A 23,014-nucleotide genomic window follows, 5' to 3' on the forward strand; every position below is an offset into this window, starting at 1 on the left:
AGGGTAATGTGATATATATATATATATATATATATATATATATATATATATATATACGTGTGTGTGTAATATTATACATACGTACAAACACACATATATATGTGTGTGGGGGGTACTTCCATCACGTGATATAAAATATAAACAGATATTACCAGAGCATATGACGACGAGGTAAGTTGAAAATGGAGTTCAACGTCTTTTGCCTTAACTTTAAAAGACATTTTCAAGCGAACTACATACTACAGCGCAAAAGATGGCAAAGAAGACTGACAACCATCAAGTAAGATTTCGAGGTAGTCAGATAAAACAAGGCAGCAGTACTGACATTCTTTTGTTCCTTTTTTAAACTCTCCCTGGATCATCTTTTCCAGAAGGGGATCAAGACCTGGGCTTAAATCAGCATAATTTTCCTTTTTTAATTATATTAATGGAGATTCTAGAAGATTTCTGGAGACAATATTCTTACATCTTATACTACCAAGGAACCAATCAGTCTAGTTGTATGTTCCACTTGGATACGCAAAAAGAGCATTATCCATTGGCAAGTTCTGATTGAATTTGTTCATATTTTTATTTATATATTCTGACATTTAAGTCCTTACCTGTTTGACCCAAATAAAATGAATCGCAGTCCATGTATTGGATCTTATGAGCAATGTTGCTACTGTTCTGTTATGGGGACAGTGTTTCATAAGGTAAGTTTTTAAGTCCTATTATAAAAATAATCATTTTTATTATTCATCCTTATTCAGTGTTTTCCTGTGGAAGCCATTTCAACCCATTTTAGCCTTGTTTAAGGGAGAAATTTATTACGTCAAAAACTCGGCCTCAAGGAGAAGTCAAAACGCAGTAGATTCAATAACAAAAGAAAGGCGCCCCACAGTCCCTGAGAGAATGGCATGTGCTTACAAGAAATCTCCCTTTCCCATAAAGAGTTACGTAACTGAGCTTACAACTGTTACCATCCGATCTGATTTCCCATACAGTCACCTGGCAAGACTGAATTCCCCATTTCTTATTGGTCGAAGCTCCGGACAACTTTCTCACAGTGATGTGCGTAGAGTATTCTCTTCAATCCCGCAGAGATTCGTTACCCTCATTATTGTACAGGACTCCAAGGGGACCATCAGGAAACACGTAGGTACTGTAGGAAACGTAATTCATTTGTAATGTTCACTGCAGGTGAATTTTAAGATGGAATTACGGTATTTCGTAATGCTCACTTCCAGGTACACTTCAAGTTGTAAATGGTGAATATCATTGAGTTTCATCTCAATATGGTTTTCAATAGTAGACTACAGTGGATGAATGCATTTAATACATGAGAAGTACTCCATTTTTACTATCACTCTCGAATCTCAATAAAATAAATTTTGTTCTCTACAAGATGTGTCAGCCATGGCGTCCAGTATAGTAGCTGTTCTACTTTTGTTGGTAGTGTCGACTAGTGCCTCAGCTCCATGTAAGCGCCATGTACTATTTTCCAGTTACACACACACACACACTATATATATATATATATATATATATATATATATATATATATATATATATATAATATATATATATATATATATATATTCAACGATATATGTATCAATCTATATTTATACAGTGACTTCCTTTGAACTTTTCTCTTACTTATAGAATTAACATACCATAACTTACCTTTTGACTTTTTTTCTTCATACGATTAAGTAAAATATTGATACAATAACTTCCTTCAAATCTCTCTCTTTCTCTCTCTCTCTCCCAGACGAGTGCCTGGACCCTCCAGGGAATGGCCCCATAGCCGATGTCGTCGTCAACGTACTGAATGCCTCCAGATCCTTCATAGGGGCGGGCATCCCTTCCTTGGGCATCCCGCCCCTCGATCCTCTGGGTCCTTTCCCCCACATAGGATTCCACATCGACACAGATGGTGTGCGGTAAGACTTTCATTTATTTATTTATTCATCAATCTCAACGGGTGTTAATTTATGAGGATACTTCTTTGCTGATTTATATGCATTTATTTGTTGTTTTTACTTGTAGTTTGATTTTTAAAATTTTATTTTTTATTTTATTCACATGCTGTGTTGTTTCATTTTGAGTTCTGGTAGCTAGTTAATGATCTTTTTTTCTCGTTCCACCAAAAGATGTACACCTTTTTCGTAATAATAATAATATTACGCTCGTACACAGGCTTATGTCAGTTTGACCGAATAATAATAATAATAATAATTAATAATAATAATAATAATAATAATAATAATAATAAATAATAATAATAATAATAATAATATGATTGCTGCTTCAGCACTATTAATCTTGTAGAGAGTCTTCTCTATTTTTCTGATGACGGAGAAAAATAGAGAAGACTCTCTAAAAGATTAATAGTGCTGAAGCAGCAATCATTTTTAACAAAACATGTCTACGAGAGGGCCTCCTTTCCGAATAATAATAATAATAATAATAATAATAATAATAATATGGGAATATTTATGGTGATTTTGGTGTCCAGCATGGAAAATATTTACAATTTGCTTTCGATCAAAAGCCTGCTCATGTCTCTTTATCACATTGGTAATGATTATTTAATTGATAATGAAAGCAGAACAGGTTTTCGAAAACTAAAGATTATTCAGTATTGAACAACAAAGCGATATGTGTTTATTGTTTTACCTACGACATTATAAGACGTAAGACTAATAATAATGATAAAAATAAAAATATTAATAATATCTGGGACTGATTCTGCGTATTGGTTTCCATTATTAAATAATTAGTATTATCATAGCATTTTTTTCCAAGTTATGTCAAAAGGGAACTTTTGGTCATCCAGTAATGCGCCATCCAAGATTAAATATATAAAGAAAGACAAAGCTGAAATAAATCGGCTAGTTTGGCAGTAAAAACGGCAAGATTATGAACCAACCACATGTATTGTGAACCGTTAAATACGCCAAAACAATTTAAAATGACCAGTTTAGTTCCACAAGTTTCATAAAACATGCAACAAACTTTAAAAAATGGTTTTCTTTTTTAATGTAACCAACAGAATGGACTTCCAGCTGAACCACACTTTGGTGATGAATATGGCACAGTTCATAATCTGTCAGTTGAATGTCACCGTGGGCATCAAACAGAAGTTTGACATTGACCTCAGGCTGGACAACTTCCACATTGAAGGTCTCTATGACCTTGATGGCATCGTTGCCTTCATCTTCCCAGTTTATGGAGCAGGAAATTACAGGTGAGGCAGCTTTCTCGGCCATGAACAGTTTCATCTTCGAGTCAGATTCGTTTCCATTTAAAAGAAAAAAACTGCAATAGAGCAAAAAAAAAAAAAATAAATTATCAGTTATTCGGAATTTTGAGTGCTAGTTGATATTTATGAAGTTGAGTGATAGATTGCATTTGAAATTTTAAAAAGTTCACTAGTAATGATGAATGATGTTAACCCGTGAGCTTAAGAAAGCTCATTTAGGTGGGCAAAAAATATTCATAGAGCTCGGATATCTTAAAGAAACAAAACGATTTTAATGTGGTTTGAATTTTGAAAGCAAATATGTTTTGAGCTTTAATTATTTGATTGCGTAAGTTTAGGTGCTCTGTTTCCTCGGTATCTGTTTTTCGTTCAGATTTCTTAGTTGATTCGTACCATCAGCCTACTACTAATGGTTGCTGCCCTTATCATTTATTCATTAAATATATTTTGTTCATAAGTCGAGCACGTTGATTTAAACATTACAACTGCGATCTTGTTTGGTGTAAGAAGATACTGTTGACATTTCCTTCTTTTAGAATTGATGTCATGAATGGCGGAATCTATGGTGGAGGAAAACTGGCTCTCAACGTCTTCACAAAACGGCTCTCTCTCAGTAGCTTCGACCTCGATGTCTTCTTCGATGCGCTAGAGGTAAGTTCATGTTTTCTCCACTTTCTTTTATACTGTTAGAGTAAGCTTGCTTTGATCAAAGCATGGACTATTACTCTTTGAGCAACCCGCGTGTGTGACTCAAAAGCTTAACGTAAAATTATTCAGCACAAGTCAACAACAGTTCTGTAACATCAACAGTATCGAAAACTATATTACTTTGATGCCTAATGCTTTATCGTGTTTATCGAGAGCCATTCGCGTTCACCACTAAAGATCATTTGCAGTATTTTATTAGGTTAAGGGCGACCTCGCGTATGGTGATAAAATATGTTGTAATGCCAGCTCATCGATTCACAATTACCCATCCAGCAGTTAACAGTTCTTATAGGCACACGTAGGTAACTCAACACCAGGTTTGGACCATCAGCGCCTGGTGTTGGGTGGTGGTACCTGGGTAGCCGTGGGCCCCGCTAAGTCATTCTGTGTGTCAACATAATGACAAGTCTTACCCGGTTAGCTCCCTTTAGTTATTCGCTTTCTGGTTTCCATACATTTTTTTTATATTGTCTTCTTAGTATCCACCGCCCCCCCTTGCCTTTCGCACTTGTGTCGTAGCAATGGTCTGTACTTCAGATTTTTTTCTAAAGTCTTTAGTGCGTTTACTCATCGGCGATTGTGTTGCTGCACCTGGCGGCCAGTGTAAGTATAATATACAGCATTCAGAGTAGCTAATATATTGGTTTGGTGACATGCGACTGATTTTGAGGGCGTCGGGTATAAGTATTTTATAGTTCTTGGACTTCATTCCTCCTTGTAAGATGACTTATGTACTAACTTCAGATGCCGAGAGACTGTCACATACGTAGGCTAAGGCTCGACTAATGTGCTACATAGCTATAGTATCGACTTACCGTGATTATGGGATGCGGGTTCCGTTCCCGCTACTGGACATTATCATACATCATACTTCATGCTTGAATCCAAGGTTCTGTAGTGAGTAGTGACGAGCGTATCCAAAAAGCGCAAAGCATTCGGGTAGATCTATATATTACTTACTTACTATTCCGCGGCGGCCTAGACTATGACAGGTGCGGTTTTTCAATGCAGTTTTACCTCCTGAATAAGAATTTTAAGTAATATTTATTCGCACGACTGTAATAAACCCACAGGGTTCAGTACTAAACACGGCGAAATACATTGGATGCCACAATCCTTGGTGGATGTCGTGTCCGCGGTTACGTTCCTTGCAGTCCGTGCGGAACTATTCTTTAGCTTATGTAAATGCATAGGTCGGTAAGGCTTCAGGAAAAACTGTAAAACAAAAAAATCGTAAAAATCGGCCAATATTATATAAATAGCTCTAACCGAGCTGGCTCTCCACTTGCTCGTCTTTAGGGCGTTCTCAGTTCAGTTAGAGCACTCGAACTTTTTGTCAATTAAATTAACAATGGACCAACATAGTGTAGAGCTATTATGTGATTTTCGTGGAAAAATCTTCAGCTCTTTTTCTTAGTGCGTGTCTTGAGCTAGTATTTCTCGTTAGCTGATTCATTGCCGTATTTGTCAAACTTTTATACCCTTTCATGGTAAAAATTTTGTAAACTACCACTTGGATAAATGTGATTCATGTGCATGGTTTGTTTTATGAGATGTTCTTATAAAATATTTTTTATTAGTGTATTAACTTGCTTTAAGCCGGGAAATGTAGCCTATCTTAAGTGCTTAGGAGCCGGTGTTCGAAATTTAGACGAAGTGTAGGACAAACTCTTATTTTAGCCAGATATAGAGAGAATATTAAGAGTTCATACGGTAATTTGTGAAAGGGCACTGTAATTTGATGGGTCATTAATTGTTTTTAGGTTAGATCATAAAAAAAAAAAAAAAAAAAAAAAAAAAATTGCCCACTCCATGACAGCCGATTTTACGATTTACGTCCGAACAAGGCGGGGTTAATAGAATACTCTTATTAATGCTCGAACCAGGGTTTCTGGCCAGGACATATTCTACGCCTCTTTCTGTCCCCGTGCACTTAGACCCACCATATAGCATTTTTGTGAACACTTGTACATGATAGCAAAATGCATTGTCAAAATGTCTTACTACGCTTGGGTAATAACAGATACAGCAAGATGCACTTCAGTGTTGGTACATGTTCCAGTGTCAGACACGCATAAATCAATTTCTTTTAAATAACGTTCCACACCTATTTGATTCGGCTAATATTTTTGCATTTTTTTTTACACGTTTACTGCCATATTCCATTAATATTATGTATAATCATTGTGATTTTGTGATTAGAAACGGGTGTGTTTAAGGGAGTTAACAAAAAATTAAAAATCTCTCTTTTCAAGGTTTTAGGCAACCTTGTCTTACTGACAAATTAGTTTCTGATAATACGTATTTAAATTTATAATATACAGTTATATGGTACCAATAGGGAAGCAAGTAAAAGACATGTAATAGCAACACTAGTATTATAGGTTAAATAAATCTTAAAACAATTTTTGGGATGGAGCAATTGCCTAAAATTGTATAAATAGTCATATCAGTTACACAAAGCAGTTACTAGCTATTTGCTCTTTGGTTTGTGTGTGTGTGTGTTTAGAATACCTTAAACGAGTTAAAACTTAAAGATGCTTTAGAGGTGCAGTGAAGGATTTTGTTTTGGAACGCAAATTTTCATGAGGGCGACCTAACCGTAATGTATGCAGAAAAGTCGCTGTTCCTTGATTGACTTCCCATGCTGATTATATATATATATATATATATATATATATATATATATATATGTATATATGTATATATGTATATATATATATATAGATATATATAGATATATATATATATATATATATATATATATATATATATATATATATATATCTATATATATATATATATCTATATATATATATATATATATATATATATATATATATATATATATATATATATCTATATCTATATATATATATATATATATATATAATATATATATATATATATATATATATATATATATATATATATATATATATATACCACGGTAGATGCCTAAACGTTTTGGCGTGTAGGCATTTACCGTCGTATCTTAGCAGTACTTAGTAAATTCCATTACCATTGAAATGTATACTTTTGTAGTAAACTTTCCAACAAACACCAAAGTACTTTAGGAAAATCCATTCCTGAGCCATATTCCATTACCCATCATGAACAGTAGAGAAATTTCATTGTTTAAGATAACCTGGCCGATGATGACGACAAAATCTTAAATTTGAACATTTAAAAATATAAAGCATTTGAAGATAAGATTTACTTGCTCGCGGAGCACCAAATTTCGAGTAGCTACTCACCCATCTATCAGCTTAATGGTATTCACAAATTATGACATTATTATGATACAATTTGTGCCTATAAAAATGCAAGACTGATAGTTATGAAAAAGGAGTTTTGTAAATGCAGCTCAATTACAATTAAACGGACAGTATTATGTGAGATTTATGAAAGGCAATTTATTTTGCATTTGTAGATGGTTTTGAAAAGAGATGGTTAATGCATCATTCAACAAAAGTGAATTGCATGGAGAAAATGACAGTTGCTACTTGTTTTAATGTGGAGGATGAATATATTAATTGTTTTTATGAAGTATTTGCACCTTTGGAATTTATCGGCTATACAGCATTGCCTAATTATTTTAACACTTGCCTGGTGTAATATCAGTATTAGAAGAACTGACAAAACTTTCTGGAAATTGAATTAATTGCTCATTTTTATGCCATGGAAGAGACCCTGGTTAATAAGCAAAAGTTCAGAGTATATTAAGCATCCAGGGAAATTGGTAAAAGGAAATAAAGGCTCACTTGGTTCGTTCAACATGTTATGAGTACATAGTATGTGAAACTTAAGGGGTGGGCAAAATTTTCCTTGTGTAAATTATCATTGTGGTTGATTGTCTTAGCACTGAGTCAATGTGTTCTGTAACCAGCTGCATGATTTATGTAGCCCAGCTTTAAAGAAATACATATGCCTGTGATATCAGATGCATGGTACCATTACTTGTGCCACATCCAGTTCTGGTAAATTGTAACTCCCGTAGAAACAGTGTCATCATTAGTATTTCAAAATGCACAACATAAAAAATGGATGTAAACATTTTCCATTATTTCCCTCACTGAACCTCGTCTATCCGCATATACTTGTACTAACTTATGTTTATTAAATAAACATAGGGTATGAAAATCATTAAAATCTAGTATAACATATTTTCACTTATATAATGTGGTTTTTACTGCGCTGGTAGAGCCACCTTTTTTTTCGCTTCAAACATCACCACCTCCCCTCAGACTTATTTTGACAAGTGGTTTTGGTAAACAATCCGATAAAAATAAAATTGCATTTGACAAAACTGTTACCCTAGCAATAACTACAATCTCATCAACTGTATTGTAGTATAGATACCTTGGCCACACAAGCTGCATTACATTATGAGTATAATCATTGTCAGTTAAGTCAAATTGGTCCTAAATATGATTGTATACGTATATCCTTTATATCACTTAAAGAAAATTGATTAAATAAATGAAGGCTGTAATTCCCAATCCCTTCACCCATTAGAGTTTTTAGAGGTTATGCATTAACATTGTCATGCCATCATCTCAAATGGGAGCAGGACTGAGCAAGAATTTTGCTTTAACAATACTATTCGCACCCTGTCATTCAGTGTGCTTTGCTGCCCCATCACTTCAAGAGTTTATCTGTAGCTCTTATGTGGCTCGACAGCCATACCAACCGTGCCTGCATTATCCTCACACTCCTTCAGGCACTTGAATAAAAAGGCAGGGATACTAATTTGCTTCGAAAATTTCGGTGCAGTTGTTTGGAAAGTATTTGAAGATTCACAAGACTTTTCAAGTTTATTTCAAAAGGAATGGCTCGAAGTGAGGTTGAAATACAAAAGGGTTGCCTTATGTCAATGGCTCATTACTGACTACCACGTAACAAGGAATTGGCCAACTTAGTTGCAAGAAGTCATGAATAATTTCTGTATAACGTTGCATTGTCTCAAGAGACATGTCTGGTTGCTGAGTGAGCATTTTTTCACAGTGCAATACGTATTTGGAAATAATTCTCATCAATTTTTCATTGTACAAAAGTCAGTTAAGATTTGTAAGAGGTGAATAACCTGCATATCAAATCAGACCAGTACTGATGAATGTACTACAGATTAAATCTCTCTTGTAGCAGTTCAAAGAGATTCTTTAATCAGTTATCAGCAGCATTCCGGTCTGCATGTTTCTACTTGAATTCTAACCATCTATACTCAAGTCTTAACAAAAGAGTCATCTTTACTTGGAAACATCTTTGCATACCTCCTAAAATATCGCATTATTTAAAGTACTTTGCTTTTTTGTGTCACCCTTTAGTCTTTTGTTACTGTATTATTTTTTATTTTTTTCTAAGTAAATAAAAAAAACAACAGTATAATGCTTTACATGGTTGCGTTTCATCACTTTTGCAGGTTGAACTTGATGCTGTGCTTGGAGGTGGGGACATGGCAGACCTGGTGAACAGTGTTATCAACGTAATTGGTGAGTTTTTTACTCTTATTTATTTACCTAGTTTTGTTTTTTAATTGTATCTATTCAGTTTTGGTAGGGAACAGAGTTTCAGTCCAGGATTTATTTATTTATTTATTATACTGTACTGTGTATTAATTTCTCATGCTGTTATCCTCAGTGTACATAAACATTATTTATAGTATTGCTCAAAACGCCAGTGAAAATTAAGGTGCTAGACCAGAACCCCTGGGAAATGTCAGAACTGTTAACAGGGACAACAAATGAGGAGTGAAGTACTTTGTTACCATTGGTGGGCTATAATGGAGTTCTTGACTGTAGTTGTTCCAACAACAATTTAAAGTACCCTAGATAGTCATCTGGAAAAGGCTCTAAAAAAAAAAAAATTATCCCAACTGGGGATTAAGCTGAGAGGGAGTACTGTAGGGTGAGGTGGGGGGAATACCGACCTATTAGTAGAAAAAATTGTCTAAAAAATCCATTTTGTACCCGAGAGTGGACACTGTGCCCAAAACAAACTGCACAACATGATCCACCTATGGCATACAAATAAAATCCTTAACTCAGAGAATAAGTGTCACATTTTGCACTTTAAAAATTTTCGGGACCTCAGTTGGTGCTCCAAAACACGGGGAAACGCAGACTGGGGGTGTGGGGGAATCTTCCAAAAAACAAATTTCCTGTTTTCAGCATAATGACTGATGATCAGGCTTCCAAGAAGGTAGTTGGCTAAATCAGAAAGACTTAATGACATTAGACATGTCAATAGGTAAAGTGGACCCACCCAATAATAATTTCCAGTTTTTAGCATAATGATGCTATATTGCATCATAATTCACTAAATATCACCTTCAGCTTTACACAAAAATCACTTTTCCCCATTTTATGTATTTTGAAAATATTCAAAATTTCAAAATATTAAAAACTACAAAAATATTTCAAAATATTCATAATTTCATGCATCTGTGTTGGCGATCGATGTTTCCCTGCATGTTTACGGTCAGTAGACCCCCCACCAAATTTTTATTTATTTATTTATTTTTTTCTTAAGCAATGCCATGGCAGCCATTTAGAAAGGACACTCTTCATTTCACTTGATAACATGTCAATATGGCTAAATATTGTAATGAAACTTAATTAGAAACAATCACACCATACTCACGGACATGAGACTATATGAGGAGCATGAAAAATTACAAAAGATACCCAAAAAATTAATTTTCTAATCCAAAAAATTAATTTTCTTACCTGATAAACACAGACAACATAATGTCATAAGCCTGTTGCTTTCGTGTTGTTCACTGAGATGGTTGCTGTGTTGGTGGTGAGTTTCGGCGTAAAATTTAAATTAGTTTTTGTACCAAACCCATTCGGTTTGTGTTCCCCCTTGGTCGGTATTCACCCACCTCACCCTAGTAGTACATCGGTCCGTTTGAAGTGAAATTTGGACCCAACTGTTGAGCAACACATTAAATAGTTGCAATCAGCATTCTTTAAAGACACAGCAAAACACACTATACATATTGGATACCCTTCAAATTTGTAATGACACACAGAGAAGTACAGCAGTTAAAAAATTTAGGAAAGCCCTAGATCTTCAGCATAAATGACAAACTTCAACAACCATGATATAGAATCTATACAATGTTTGAAGAAAAGTTCAGCACTTTATGAATTTTCAGATACTATATAGACAAAATAAATCATATTACGTAATTGAATTGGTTAAGAATGAAATATGGGGTCTGAGTTGGTGAATACAGAACATAAAAGCTGTGATTTGAGTCTGTTATCTTTAGAAGTTTAAGAAGTTTTATAAATAAAACTTTATGTGCAGTACAATGTACTGTCTGTAGTTAATGTAATATGTACACTTATTTGAAGTTATGTATTACAAACTACATTTGTTACAAGCAAAACTGTTGTCATTGAAGGCAGGCAAAACTTTAACTGAAACCATGACTTTGAAAGTTAATGCTTGAAGCATCTATTTATTCATTACTAAAATAATTTGGTATTACAGCACCTCCCATGTTCGATGCCATCTGGGGAGTGATGAGGCCCATATTGACTGAAGCCATAGAAGATGGCATCAATGAGATCTTAAGCAAGATCCCTATTGGTGACCAGTTTCTAGATGGACTTGAGTATGAATATACTGTAAGTTAAATACTATACTATGTATGCTAATAAAGGGCAAAATTACCTGTACACATAGATGTAAGATTAGTACACAAAAGCTGCTTCATTTAAAACAAATTCAAAGCACAAGAAAATATTAAGTATACTGTATTAACAAGACTAATGAATCAAAAATAAAATTTGAATCTTTCAGTGACAAATAACCAAGTATAAAATGATGTAATCAATCCAGCATATTTGTCCATTTACATCTTGGCCAGTGAATAAAGTGCTTATGTTTTGCAGACCTTAATAGTCTTGATTAGTCTTAAACAATTTCTTCAGTAGATATTGCATTGATTGCATATCTCTATAGTATCATCATTATTCCAAAATATGCCTTTCTAAGTTTAACTTTTTCTCTTTTAAAAGTACTGATGCTGTTAGAACCAAGCCACCGAAACCAAAATTAGAACATCACAGATGGAAATGGGAATAGCAGCAGTTGGGCATTAAGTGCTTAATAAACTTTCATAAAATCTAGTATTGTTTATTTTCATCAAATTGGTATCTTGGAAACTACTGAAACACACAGTATGTCTTAAAATATTCATATGTTGCACACAAGCAGTACATGTATAATTTTTGTGAAGCCTTGTTGAGCATTTTATTTCATTAAACAAGGGTGTCATAATGTATGTTGGCGCTTATAAAGCTCAGCCACCTGGAGTACACTAAAACTCTTACTTTGGCCCTTTATAACTCTGGAAATATTCTACTGATGGGGATGAAACTCTGGCTTTAGATGTATTTAAAGGGAATACATATTTTCTCTTAAGCACAGTGTCTGTTTCTTCAATGTTAATAAAAGTATGGCAAGTGATCATGCAGTCATCACTGTGAGCGGTTGGTACTTTAAGTGAAAAATTTTCTTAATTCTAATTGTTTGTCACTATGTGAGGAGGTGCATGTTTGGTGGCTAGAGTTTGGGCTTGCTATTATTTTCAACCCGAATACACAAAGTGAGCTTTGTTTAGGTTTCATACATAGATTAAAGTCTTGTAGACATAAGAAGTTATAGGGAAAATTGGGATTGACTTCAAAACCCTTATAGATATGTCTTCAAAAAGTTAGCTTGTTGTCCACATTGAGGTGAATTTTAATTCTTTGGAACTTTTTGAACCAAACTAGAAAGTATTACATCATACATGGGGTTTTTGTCACTGCACATTGTTACATCCGAACAACTGGGAAGTTGGTATTTTCGAGACCAGCAGGGTAATAAAACATATTGATAGACTATAATATGACAATCCAGAATGGTCATAAACTTCTAGTTGAAGTACATTCTCGTAAGGGAAGTTAATAGTTCTTGAACATGTCACCTAGGTGAAGTATAAGAGTGTACTCCACTTTCAAGACTGAAACTTCCAATGGGTATGCTCATAACCTGTTGTCCCATACTGATGACCTGTTCTAAAGAAAAAGGACAAATTTTCTGGTCAATGAGTAGTGAAAGTAGAGAGGAGGAGACCATAGGAAGAGCCTTTTCTCCAAGACTTGAAATGACAATGGCCAGTATGTCTAGCCAAAGACCTTGGGGAAGAGGTTTTTTTTATGATATCAATGGCATTTGTAGATTTGTTCAGAAACAGACCTTCAAAATTTATAGATGTACTTTTTTTATGAAATAATTTTGACATTGCATCTAGCATTTTTCGAAACTAAATTTTGTTATCAATGTTATTGTTAGTGACCTTAGTTGTCTAGATGCCAGAAAATCTTAAATCGGCCAATAATCTATCCATGATGCAGTGATTAGGATACGTATTGAGTAGGGCCTTTAAATCATTTACCAGAAATTTTGCTAGTGGATGTAGGCGAGACCTCTGGAACTTCATTTCCAACCCATATTGCTTCGTACCTAGTTTATGGTTCTGCCCTTCTTATCTGCCTTGTAATTGGGTAAGAAACTTACTTTTCTTAAGAAGTCTCCCTAAAGTACAATATGCTTTCTCCTAGAGTGAATTAATTTCAAACCATTTAAATATTCTATATAGGAAGAATAAATTTTACAAGTTACTGAAGTATTTTTGTTATTCCAAGATTATTAGTACCTCAGATGAAGTACTACATTTGAAATTTTTTGGCATACTTGGCACAGCAAAGCAACTGAATTCCAAGATGGCTCCAAATCTGATGATGCCATTCCCTGCAGATAAGGGGATCTACTGTTTGTTCTGAAGAGTTTTCTCTCTGAAACAAGCAGAATTTTTATTTCTACTACATTATTCCTTGGAATATTGTAATGTGTTAGTCTTTCAGTTGATGTAGAACTTGAAAGGCCTGAGACGGAGCTTGCTACAGTGCAGTGTAGTAACCCATTGTACGAGTGCTCTCCTTGCTTTCTTGCAACAAGGAGGAAGCTGGACCCTTACTCCTTGTCCTTTCAAGAAATGTTGGGTAGGCCACTCCCCTAAGGAAGGATACACGGTGACTGTAAGGAAGACGTCACACTATCGGAGGGACAGCCAACGGCCGTGTTCAGGTAGTTTACTTCGGTCTGGGTGTGTGCGTGTGTCTTCTACAAGAGCTAGTACTTCATTCTTCCCAGCGTTCAACTTTGGATGCCCAGCTTTTGCCAAAATAGGTATATATACACATAAGAGATTTCATGTTTATATATCTTGAGAAAAATTTTAATTCCTAAAATTGCAGTTTTTCAATGCGAAGTAAATGTGCACCAAGCCATTTTCCTTTTTGTCCAAGATGCAATTTTTGAGGTACGTATTAGAATTACAGTAAACTTGTTATGATGGAGCTTTGGAAACAGTACTGGAACTAGATTATTTATATTATAAATTATTATTATAAACTGTCAAATTATATCATGTTACTTTTGTGATTTATTTTCACTCAAAGAATAATAAATTTGAGAAGTATTTTTATATAGATTTCTCTCCTTCCTGTGAGGATGTCATGGGCCAATGTTTTTAATTGTAGAAAAAACAACTTTAAAATAACAGTAACAATTTATTTGCAGAGATTTGGAATACAGACGTATGGTCACTATTATTTTGGCCAATAAATCAAAATCATGTGTATAAAATTTTCATAGCCAAATTAATTAAAATCTGTACAATTAATTCACATGCATCTTACAGCTAAATTAATTACTTCTTCCGACGTGCCCGGCCTCTTGACTTAGGATCTTGAGCCATTTCAAAAAGGTTATCCAATTCTGCATTGTGTTCCTGGTTTCGTTCAGCTAGATGAGTTGTTACATCTGGGTTTTCCCTGAACCAATTCTCACGTGATGAAATTTCAGCTTTGTCATGAGGGACAAGACCTTTTCCTCCAATAATCTTTGGAAGGGCTACAATGTCGGTTGAATTCTGCAATACATGAAATACAGGTAAACATTATGGAAGTAATAATTCACAACCTTTCTTTTTCCATCGAATTGAAAAAAATTGCTTAGTTTTATTAGCAACAGGTAACACTGTCCCAATCATAAATTTCCTACTAATATTTTAATTTTCCTAGTACAATACCTCCATCAAGTTTTGTCTATCTTGATTATTTATACTAGTCTGGCACCTACCAATCAAAACCAACATATTCTTAACAATTTCATTATGCTTAATATTTTGTTAAACAGTATTATTCATAAGGAGATCATGGTATACCCAAATTGATACTGGTTAAAGGTGCGTTCACACGGTCGAACAACGTCCGACGGACAAACATTGTTACCAATTAACAATTGCTTACCAGAGTTTGCCTTGTGAGCAGAGTAAGAACAGTGATATACAACTTCAACTGGTACCACAGTTTGTTGCCAGATCTACTTCCCTCGTTTCAACGCTTTTGACGTCATCCTGCTTCGCCTTTGATATGGCAACAATGTTTGTCCGTCGGGCATTGTTCGACCATGTGAACGCACCTTAAGTGTGGTCAACATCACTACACCTGACTTCAATGCAAATTTGTTTGGCAGTCTGATCAACAATATACTTTTTAAAAAAAATCTTGTTGCAAGTTATTCAATTAGGAAAAGAATATTAAGTGCTATTGCAGCTGACAATAAATATCATCACACTGTTATTTTATCAGTGGCAATCATCATCCCTATGTTATTACCATTGGCGAGTAAAGGCTCATAATTTATCTAAATTTTCGTGTTGTTCTTAAATGGCAAAAGTTAATTTTCAAAAACTAAAATTTTTTATATACACTCATTTGCTGCTCTTATAATTAATCACATTCATTCATTTGTCCCGTGGGTCCTCTGCAGTTAATCGCCCCTCTTTCCTACAATCTGGACAATTAGCTCTGTGAAATGCATGGGAAGCAGAATGTGACTACCATAAATAAGCATCTAAAATATGCCATGAATAAGGAATGAGAGGAGACAAAGTGAAAAGAGATCTAAGAGAGCCTCAATCTGTTATCTTAAAAGGAATCTCTCCACTGCTTCAGCTAGAATACATTCCACCAAAGTGGTTTAATCATCTAACAAGGAAATTTTGCATCCTTGAAGTTTATGGAAGCTAGGAAGACCCCCTTTCAAAGTTTTTTAATATTTGTTCAATTGGCCCAAGATCAATATTGTGTTACCTTGCTGCCTTTGAAACCAAAAGAACTGAGGCCTGGAAAGTTCTACAACAGCTACTTCACTGCTGTCTAAAGCCCAAAATTTTTCCAAGCTTTGACTATAAAATGTTGAAAACAGATTGTGAAGCCTGCAGGGGATTTTATCTTCAATATTAGAAGTCATTATCTCATCATCATGACTTATTTCTTAACAGAATTTCCAAAAACATACCCTCATCTCAAAGTTCAGAAGCCAATAACCCATCCTCACGATTGTTACAAAGGCTCAGAACATCTAAAGATTTCCTTACTCGGTGAAGTGAAATCAGTGAGGGCGTAACATTTATCAATTTTTCTTGGGCTGGAGAGATGACATAAGAACACCAGCTTCTCCCAGAATGAAAGGATAAACCACTATCCTCTTACTAAAATATTTTTGATGGGGCTAAAAGGTAGGGCCTTCTAGCCTGCATTCTTGGTGTCTATTATAGGGAGACATAATTTGATCAATATCAGTCTGTTCCTCCTCATTGGCATTTGACATATCTTGCAAGTGTGGATCATCATCAGCATTCCTGGTTGTCATCATCAACATTTTTTTTTTTTTTTTTTTTTTTTTTTTAATCTCTCCTAATACTGTATACCCAAGGAACAATTGTGGCGCAACTAGGAAAAGACCGTTGAGTTCAGAAATGTTAGACTGTGATGAGAAAGACAAAGACGAGTCAAGATGCAACCACTAACCTCAGGATCTAGGAATGGAATATGGATTATACAGGCTTTATGCTCAAGACCTAGAGCACCTCTGACCAATGCATGTTTGTCACACCTACAACATATTCCATCAATGGCAACACCAAAAATCCTGGTAATACCTGCTTTAGCTGCTGTGCAGCACACAGGAGGAGAAAAGATAAATTTCACAAAGAATTAAGGCATTAATAATGCTTGAAGGAGGTTATCATATTGTGTGGAACAACCTCCCATCTGTTAACTTTCACAGATTCTGTTCCAGGCAGATGCCACCAGAAACTTCAAACAGCCAACCTCTGACACATGATCACCAGAAACAGACCATGGACAAGCTGTAGAAACAACGTTTATTATATTCTTGTCAGACACTGTTGCCTATGCATAAAAATGCAACTGTGTATAATGTAAAATACTAAAGCTTTGAAGACATATATCATAATTGTCTTCCTTGGCATATACAAGAACAGTCTTTTTGTATGAGAGAACACACACTTTCTCCCAGTTGAATGCCCTTCTTGTTCTCGGTTTAAATTTTACTTTTATGCTTGCGATTGTTATTGACGTCCAGAGTTATGATTAATAAATTCGTATAGCCCTAGTCACTGTATATTACTCGCCTTGCTGCCTCTACACTGGTGACCCCAAAGATGACAGACACTGCCAGCACTAACCCATCCAACAACAAAGCCGCAGTAGCAAACATCGGTCTACCTCTTTTCACAACCCAGAGCAGTGACCATCTTCAGGTCTAAGAAAATCTCATCTCGCAAAGCAACACCATCCTCAAGTTTCTGCCAGACACGTCTTATGGCAAATCGCACAATGGCTTGCTGACCAACAGACCACCAACATGTACAAAGTGGGGTTAGTGACGATCCCCTCCACAGAGGCTATGGTGGACCGTGTGAGAGGTCCTACTCACAAAATTACCCTGCCAAACAGTTGCAATCATGCCCTTTGATGAGATCCGTCCACAAGTCTATGGGAGTCCACACAACTACCCGTAGCAGCAGCCGCCGCCCCACAGCAACAGCAGCAGAGTAATGCAGAGATGTACAGCAAGACTGAGGGTCCCACCACCCCCATACACTGCTTCCAAAGCTTTAGGAGGGAGAAAAAGTTGAAGTACAAGCCTAAATGAGAAGAACTTCCCAAGGCCATATGCTTCTTACCATTGAAGGTTCAAGAGTGACTCCCAAAATTACAAAAGTGGCTGCCAAGTTAAAAAACATGCAAGTAGGCCACTGCTACAAAACAATTAACCGTCAATACTGGGCAAGCTTGTTGCATCTGAAGAGGTTATACAATACTGCCTATCGCTGTATTTTTACCAGGTACAGGCTGAAAGGTTCCATGTGTTTCTCCATCACTGACGAGAGATGGGAGTTCCTCATTGACACTTGACACGTATGTAAATCATGTGCCAGGCAACCAGCAAGAATGCCTCAATCCTACCCTCAGCACTGTCCAGGTGTCCACGGACCATGAACTTGTCGTTTGGCGTCAAGAAGTGCAACTAGATGTTCATCACAGCAATGTACAATCACACTTTTAGGAGCAGACTTCCTAAAAGACCACAACATGCTGGTGGAAGTAGCGAGACGGCAGCTGATCTCACAACCCACCCCCATAGCCCACTCACTCCGACACCACCACCAAAGATACGTTGCCTCCTACAGGAGTTTCCAAAGGTATTCAAGGACGACCTGCAGCACGACCTGGCTAAAACCGCACAGCACCACATTCAGCGTCGTATAATCACTGAGGGTCCCCCAGTCCATGTCCACTTCAACGGTTTGGCTCCAGACATGCTTGCCTACACAAAACAAACTTTCCAGGCCATGGAACAGGTAGGAATATGCCAAAAAACCTCCACCCCTTGGGCTTCTCCCCACCACATAATACCAAGAGCTGATGGCACACAGCGGCCATGTGGCAACTACTGACGACTTACTAACATAGCTGACATTACAGACAGATGGAGGATGCCAAATTATTCTTGAAGATCTATCTGATGAAGGGATATTTCCAAGTCCCAGTTGTGAAGAAGACAGAAAAGATGGCCATCATTACCCCTTTCAGCAAATACACGTATTCAACAATAGCTGCTTCAGCCTTTGGAACGCAGGCGTGACCTTCCTACTTCTGATGAACAAAATCCTGGGCGACCTACCCTTCTGCATCGTTGACACTGATCACTTTGTTATTCAGCCCCAACCTTAAACAACACATGAAAAATGTCAAACAGGTCCTGCAAATACTATAAGAAAACTCTCATAGTCCAGGAGGACAAATGTGAATGGCATGCAAAACTAACAGTAGAATTCCTGTGCCACCCAATTGACCGACAGTGCCGAGCCCTCCCGGCGAAGATGCAAGCAATCATATGAAAGCTTGCCGACTTTGGGAAGTATATTTGCAAAAAAAAAAAAAAAAAAAAAAAAAAAAAAAAAAAAAAATCAACTCTGCTACCACACTACTCTTTCCTTTACCCCCATAGGTCCCTCGCCTTAACAACAAAGACAAGTAACACTGCGATGGGCGCGGTACTTGAGCAGAACACACATGATATCATCTGCTGGCTTTCTTCAAAAAGAAATTATCGCCAGCAGAACAGGAATACTCCATGTTTGACCGAGAGTTGCTGGCTGTCCAAAGAAGAACCACCTGCCACCTCCAACACATGCCAGAAGGACAACAATTCATGATGCAGATGGACCACCAACCCCCACTGGTCCACACCTTCACAAAAAGCAGAAATGAGTGGTTGGCAGGACAGCAGTAGCACCTATTGTTGATAGCCGAACACTCCTGCACCATCAGGTACTTTAATGGCTCCTCCAACAGCGCACCAAGCTCCCTTTCCCAAAACTCCAACACCGTCCAGATCGGGATATCCCAAAATAGAACCGACACAAAAGGAGGACTTGGACCTGCAGCAACTTTGGTGGGAGAACCCCACCTTGACGTAGCGTGATCTAGCTATCAATGACAGGCTGATCCACTGCCCAAATCCTGTTGGAGAGGCATATATGGTGGGGAATGAAGGCAGCAATTAAAAAGTGGACAAGAATGCCTCCCCTGCTCAACGTCAAAAGTAAAAAGGCACACAGAAATGGGGATGGGAGAGTTCCAGCATCGTAGCAACGGCTGGCTCTCGTCCACATCAACGTTGTAGACCCCTTTACCCACCCCCCCAAGGGGTACAAATACCTCTTCACAATAATCAATCTGAACACCAGATGGCCTGAGGTTATCAGATATAGAGTTCCCCAACATTACCAGCAATAGAGGCGCAAACTTCACATCTACCTTATGGCCCTTTCTTGCCGCCCGTCTCGAGACAAAATGCGAGACACATCAGCATACAACCCAGAAGCAAACATCATGATAGTAGTTTCACCAATCTTTGAATGCAGCACTGACAGCATGATCAACAGGCTTCACCCCACATACCTGCCAAAAGGGGGTACTCTCACCTAAGCCTCCTGTCTAGAATGCCTGTCGGCCCACTGCTGGCGCCTCCAGGCAGAAGTTGCCAGAAATGTCAAATGGAGACCGACCACCATAGCCGACTTCAAACACGTGGTCGCCAGAAACACAGACCAGGGGATAGGCTGTAGAAAAGTTTTTCTTCTCATCAGACACAGTCGCCCATGCATAAAAATGCAACTGTGTACAAATGTAAAAACATTTCAGCTTTCAGGCCAAATGTATCATATAGTCTTCCTTAGCCTAATCAAGGAAATAATGACTGTGCACATGAAAAATGCACATTCTCCCAATGTATTCCCTTGTTCTCAGTTTAAATCTTAAAATACATTTTTACTTTTCTACTAGAGACTGTTAATGACACACCCAGAAATTTTATTAATAAATTAGTATATAACCTAGTCACTGTATTTCAGTTGTCTCACTGCCTCTACAAGGTCATGGGCAAGTGAAAAAGCTTCATCATGATGTGTTCTTTATCACAATTTTTTGTCCTTGTTTTACACCTGATCATCTCTCCTTGGTTGTTGTTGCCATAGTCACTAAGGGCAGGAGTGTCACCATCAAATATCGAAGAAAAGAGAACATTGTCTCGTGGTCATTTCTGCATGATTCTAAGCACTGACCGAGGAACAAAGCACAAATTTCCAAAACAAGAACTTCCTGATGCAGGTACCCCCTGTAACTGTGCAAGGTGGGAGATCCTTGGTGATGGATTCAAGGCAAAAGCAACCAAGCCTGTGAAGAACAACAGTCCAGGATCCTAAAGCTAGCACAACTTGGCAGAAATGTTGGGGGCACCCATAATGAAATTGTAACCAGGGGTAGGAATGTGGACAGCTACCAAAGATATGATCAAACTCATGTATCCCTTCACTCTCTGCCTATTACCAACTGGTGAAGGAAACAAATGATTTACTAACACATACCATGCTATAAGTATGAATGTCAACTGAGGAACTGAGAAATGATTGTAAGAATAACAATGATCAGGGAGCTAAAAGAATTTTGGTACCCGCTTGGTAGATATTCTGAGAATGTCTTGAAAATACTACCAGAACTGATGGTCCCAAATGCATGCATACACTGCTAAGATAGGTTTTCTTCTTGGAAGCGTTTCTAGAATGAAATGCTGACTGCAGGTTTGTTAATTGAAAATTGATGGAATAGTGTTTAGTTATGCTGTGTACACTCGGCTACAGGTGCTGAGAATATTTTGACAATGCTATAATTTTTTCTGCTCCAGGAACATGAATGGTGATATCAACTGATGAAGATGGGATAAGGAGATACTAATATTTCATACATATGATTGCAAGGTATCACAAAATACAACTTAGAGAGGTAATGCATACTGCTACAGTACTGTACCTTTCTAAATTTCTTGAAATTTTTAAGATTTCCACTTGAATTATTTTGACTACTGCTTGCAGGAATGGCTTTGACTGTCTTCTGCCTAACAAGTGAGGCTACTTCAACAACAACAAGGGACCTTTCAAAGCTACCAGCGAGTTCTGCAACATCACCATGTCTGGGTTCATTCTTGGTCACATTCCCAACAACTGCCTCTGCTTTCACTGGCGATTTAGTTGCTTGTGCTACAGATTCATTGCCCTTCTTGCTAATCCAAGTATCATTCTGCAAGCAAGGGATGAGATACAGTTTTAATAGCAGCATTAAAGTTGTTGGAGTAACAACAGTAAGCACAAAGAGGAAAAGTTGCACAAAGAGGAAAAGTTGCACAAATAGTTGAAAAATTTAGTTATATAAAAAAAAATAAATAAAAAAAAATTTAAACATGAAGTGGTTGCATTTAATATCCTAAACCATGGCAATGTAAACACAACAAATCCTAAAGGTCAGGGTACTGTTTTCCAAATACATAGTGTTTACTGCATGAAATCAAATCTTGAACACATTTAGTACAGCACTTAAAATTATCAATTTTACAATTAAAAACCTAGCATCATGTGAAAGTTCTAGCCTTAATGCATATGACAAAATTCCTATTGACAAACTTACCAAAGAGGTGTTAGCAGATCTGCTTCTTTCATTTACTGATGTGCTTGCATTACTTGGGATAGCAGGTACTGGAGGAGGATGTGAGGAGCTTGCATCTCTTACATTACTTGAAGTAGCATGTACTGGAGGATATTTGGAGCTTGAATCTTTTACATTAGCGTTTCTATTATCTACAACCCTTAATGTTGATTCTTCAGTTTTCATCATTTTTCTTCGACGCTCAACTCGTGATGAAGTTGGTAAATCAAAAAGATCTGCTGCATCAATTGCACCTTCATCTGAAACCCTTTTCTGATTCACAAAGAATAATAAATATATTCATTATCTGCTCTTCTCAAGTAAAAATGTAGTTTATAAAACTACATTAAGCTTACCATATTTAACAAGTTTTCATACTATAGTAATAAAAAGTTAAAAAGGACAAATATTATTCATTTACAACGTTCTTACCAGCACAAATACACCAGATACTTTTCCTAATATGTGTGTGTGCTGGTAAAAACTGCTCCAGCGTGATGTAAAACTCAAACATTTTTTATCTGGATCCATTATTGTTTAAATGATTCCTATTGCTGGTCCAACAATGATTAGA

The 23,014-nt window shown here is 36.6% G+C and overlaps 2 protein-coding genes across 4 annotated transcripts in view; one reads left to right on the top strand and one right to left on the bottom strand.

Annotated features, from left to right (window-relative positions):
- The first annotated feature begins 783 nt into the window (after positions 1–783).
- On the top strand, positions 784–14,477 carry LOC135200772 (uncharacterized). 3 transcript variants are annotated; one of them, XM_064229411.1, is made up of 8 exons: positions 791–1,141; positions 1,388–1,462; positions 1,757–1,928; positions 3,041–3,235; positions 3,787–3,901; positions 9,381–9,450; positions 11,462–11,598; positions 11,992–12,102. In XM_064229411.1, the coding sequence occupies exons 1-8, from the start codon at positions 895–897 to the stop codon at positions 11,995–11,997; spliced, it is 1,017 nt and encodes a 338-aa protein (XP_064085481.1). In that variant the 5' UTR covers positions 791–894; the 3' UTR covers positions 11,998–12,102. The 3 variants fall into 3 exon arrangements, with proteins under 3 accessions (XP_064085480.1, XP_064085482.1, XP_064085481.1); XM_064229410.1 differs by lacking the exons at positions 11,462–11,598; positions 11,992–12,102 and adding an exon at positions 13,885–14,477 and having other exon boundaries at positions 784–1,141; XM_064229412.1 differs by lacking the exons at positions 11,462–11,598; positions 11,992–12,102 and adding an exon at positions 13,877–14,026 and having other exon boundaries at positions 784–1,141.
- A 95-nt stretch (positions 14,478–14,572) lies between these two features.
- The window catches only part of LOC135200771 (nibrin-like), a 42,148-nt gene continuing 33,706 nt past the window's right edge, over positions 14,573–23,014 (bottom strand). The window contains exons 12-14 of the mRNA XM_064229409.1: positions 22,423–22,713; positions 21,772–22,038; positions 14,573–14,954 (exon numbers count right to left, since the gene is read on the bottom strand). Of these exons, the coding sequence (XP_064085479.1) occupies positions 14,733–14,954; positions 21,772–22,038; positions 22,423–22,713 (780 nt within the window). The 3' untranslated portion in view covers positions 14,573–14,732. The remainder of the gene's footprint in view (positions 14,955–21,771; positions 22,039–22,422; positions 22,714–23,014) is intronic.

This window comes from Macrobrachium nipponense, chromosome 27 (genome assembly GCF_015104395.2).
Source record: "Macrobrachium nipponense isolate FS-2020 chromosome 27, ASM1510439v2, whole genome shotgun sequence".
NCBI classification, from domain to species: domain Eukaryota; kingdom Metazoa; phylum Arthropoda; class Malacostraca; order Decapoda; family Palaemonidae; genus Macrobrachium; species Macrobrachium nipponense.

Excerpts from the sequence above, each read along its gene's own strand:
- LOC135200772 (XM_064229410.1), top strand. The coding sequence starts at position 895 with ATGGCATGTGCTTACAAGAAATCTCCCTTTCCCATAAAGAGTTACGTA. Across the intron at positions 1,463-1,756 it reads GACTAGTGCCTCAGCTCCAT|ACGAGTGCCTGGACCCTCCA; the intron begins GTAAGCGCCATG and ends TCTCTCTCCCAG. Across the intron at positions 9,451-13,884 it reads CAGTGTTATCAACGTAATTG|TTGATGTAGAACTTGAAAGG; the intron begins GTGAGTTTTTTA and ends TTAGTCTTTCAG.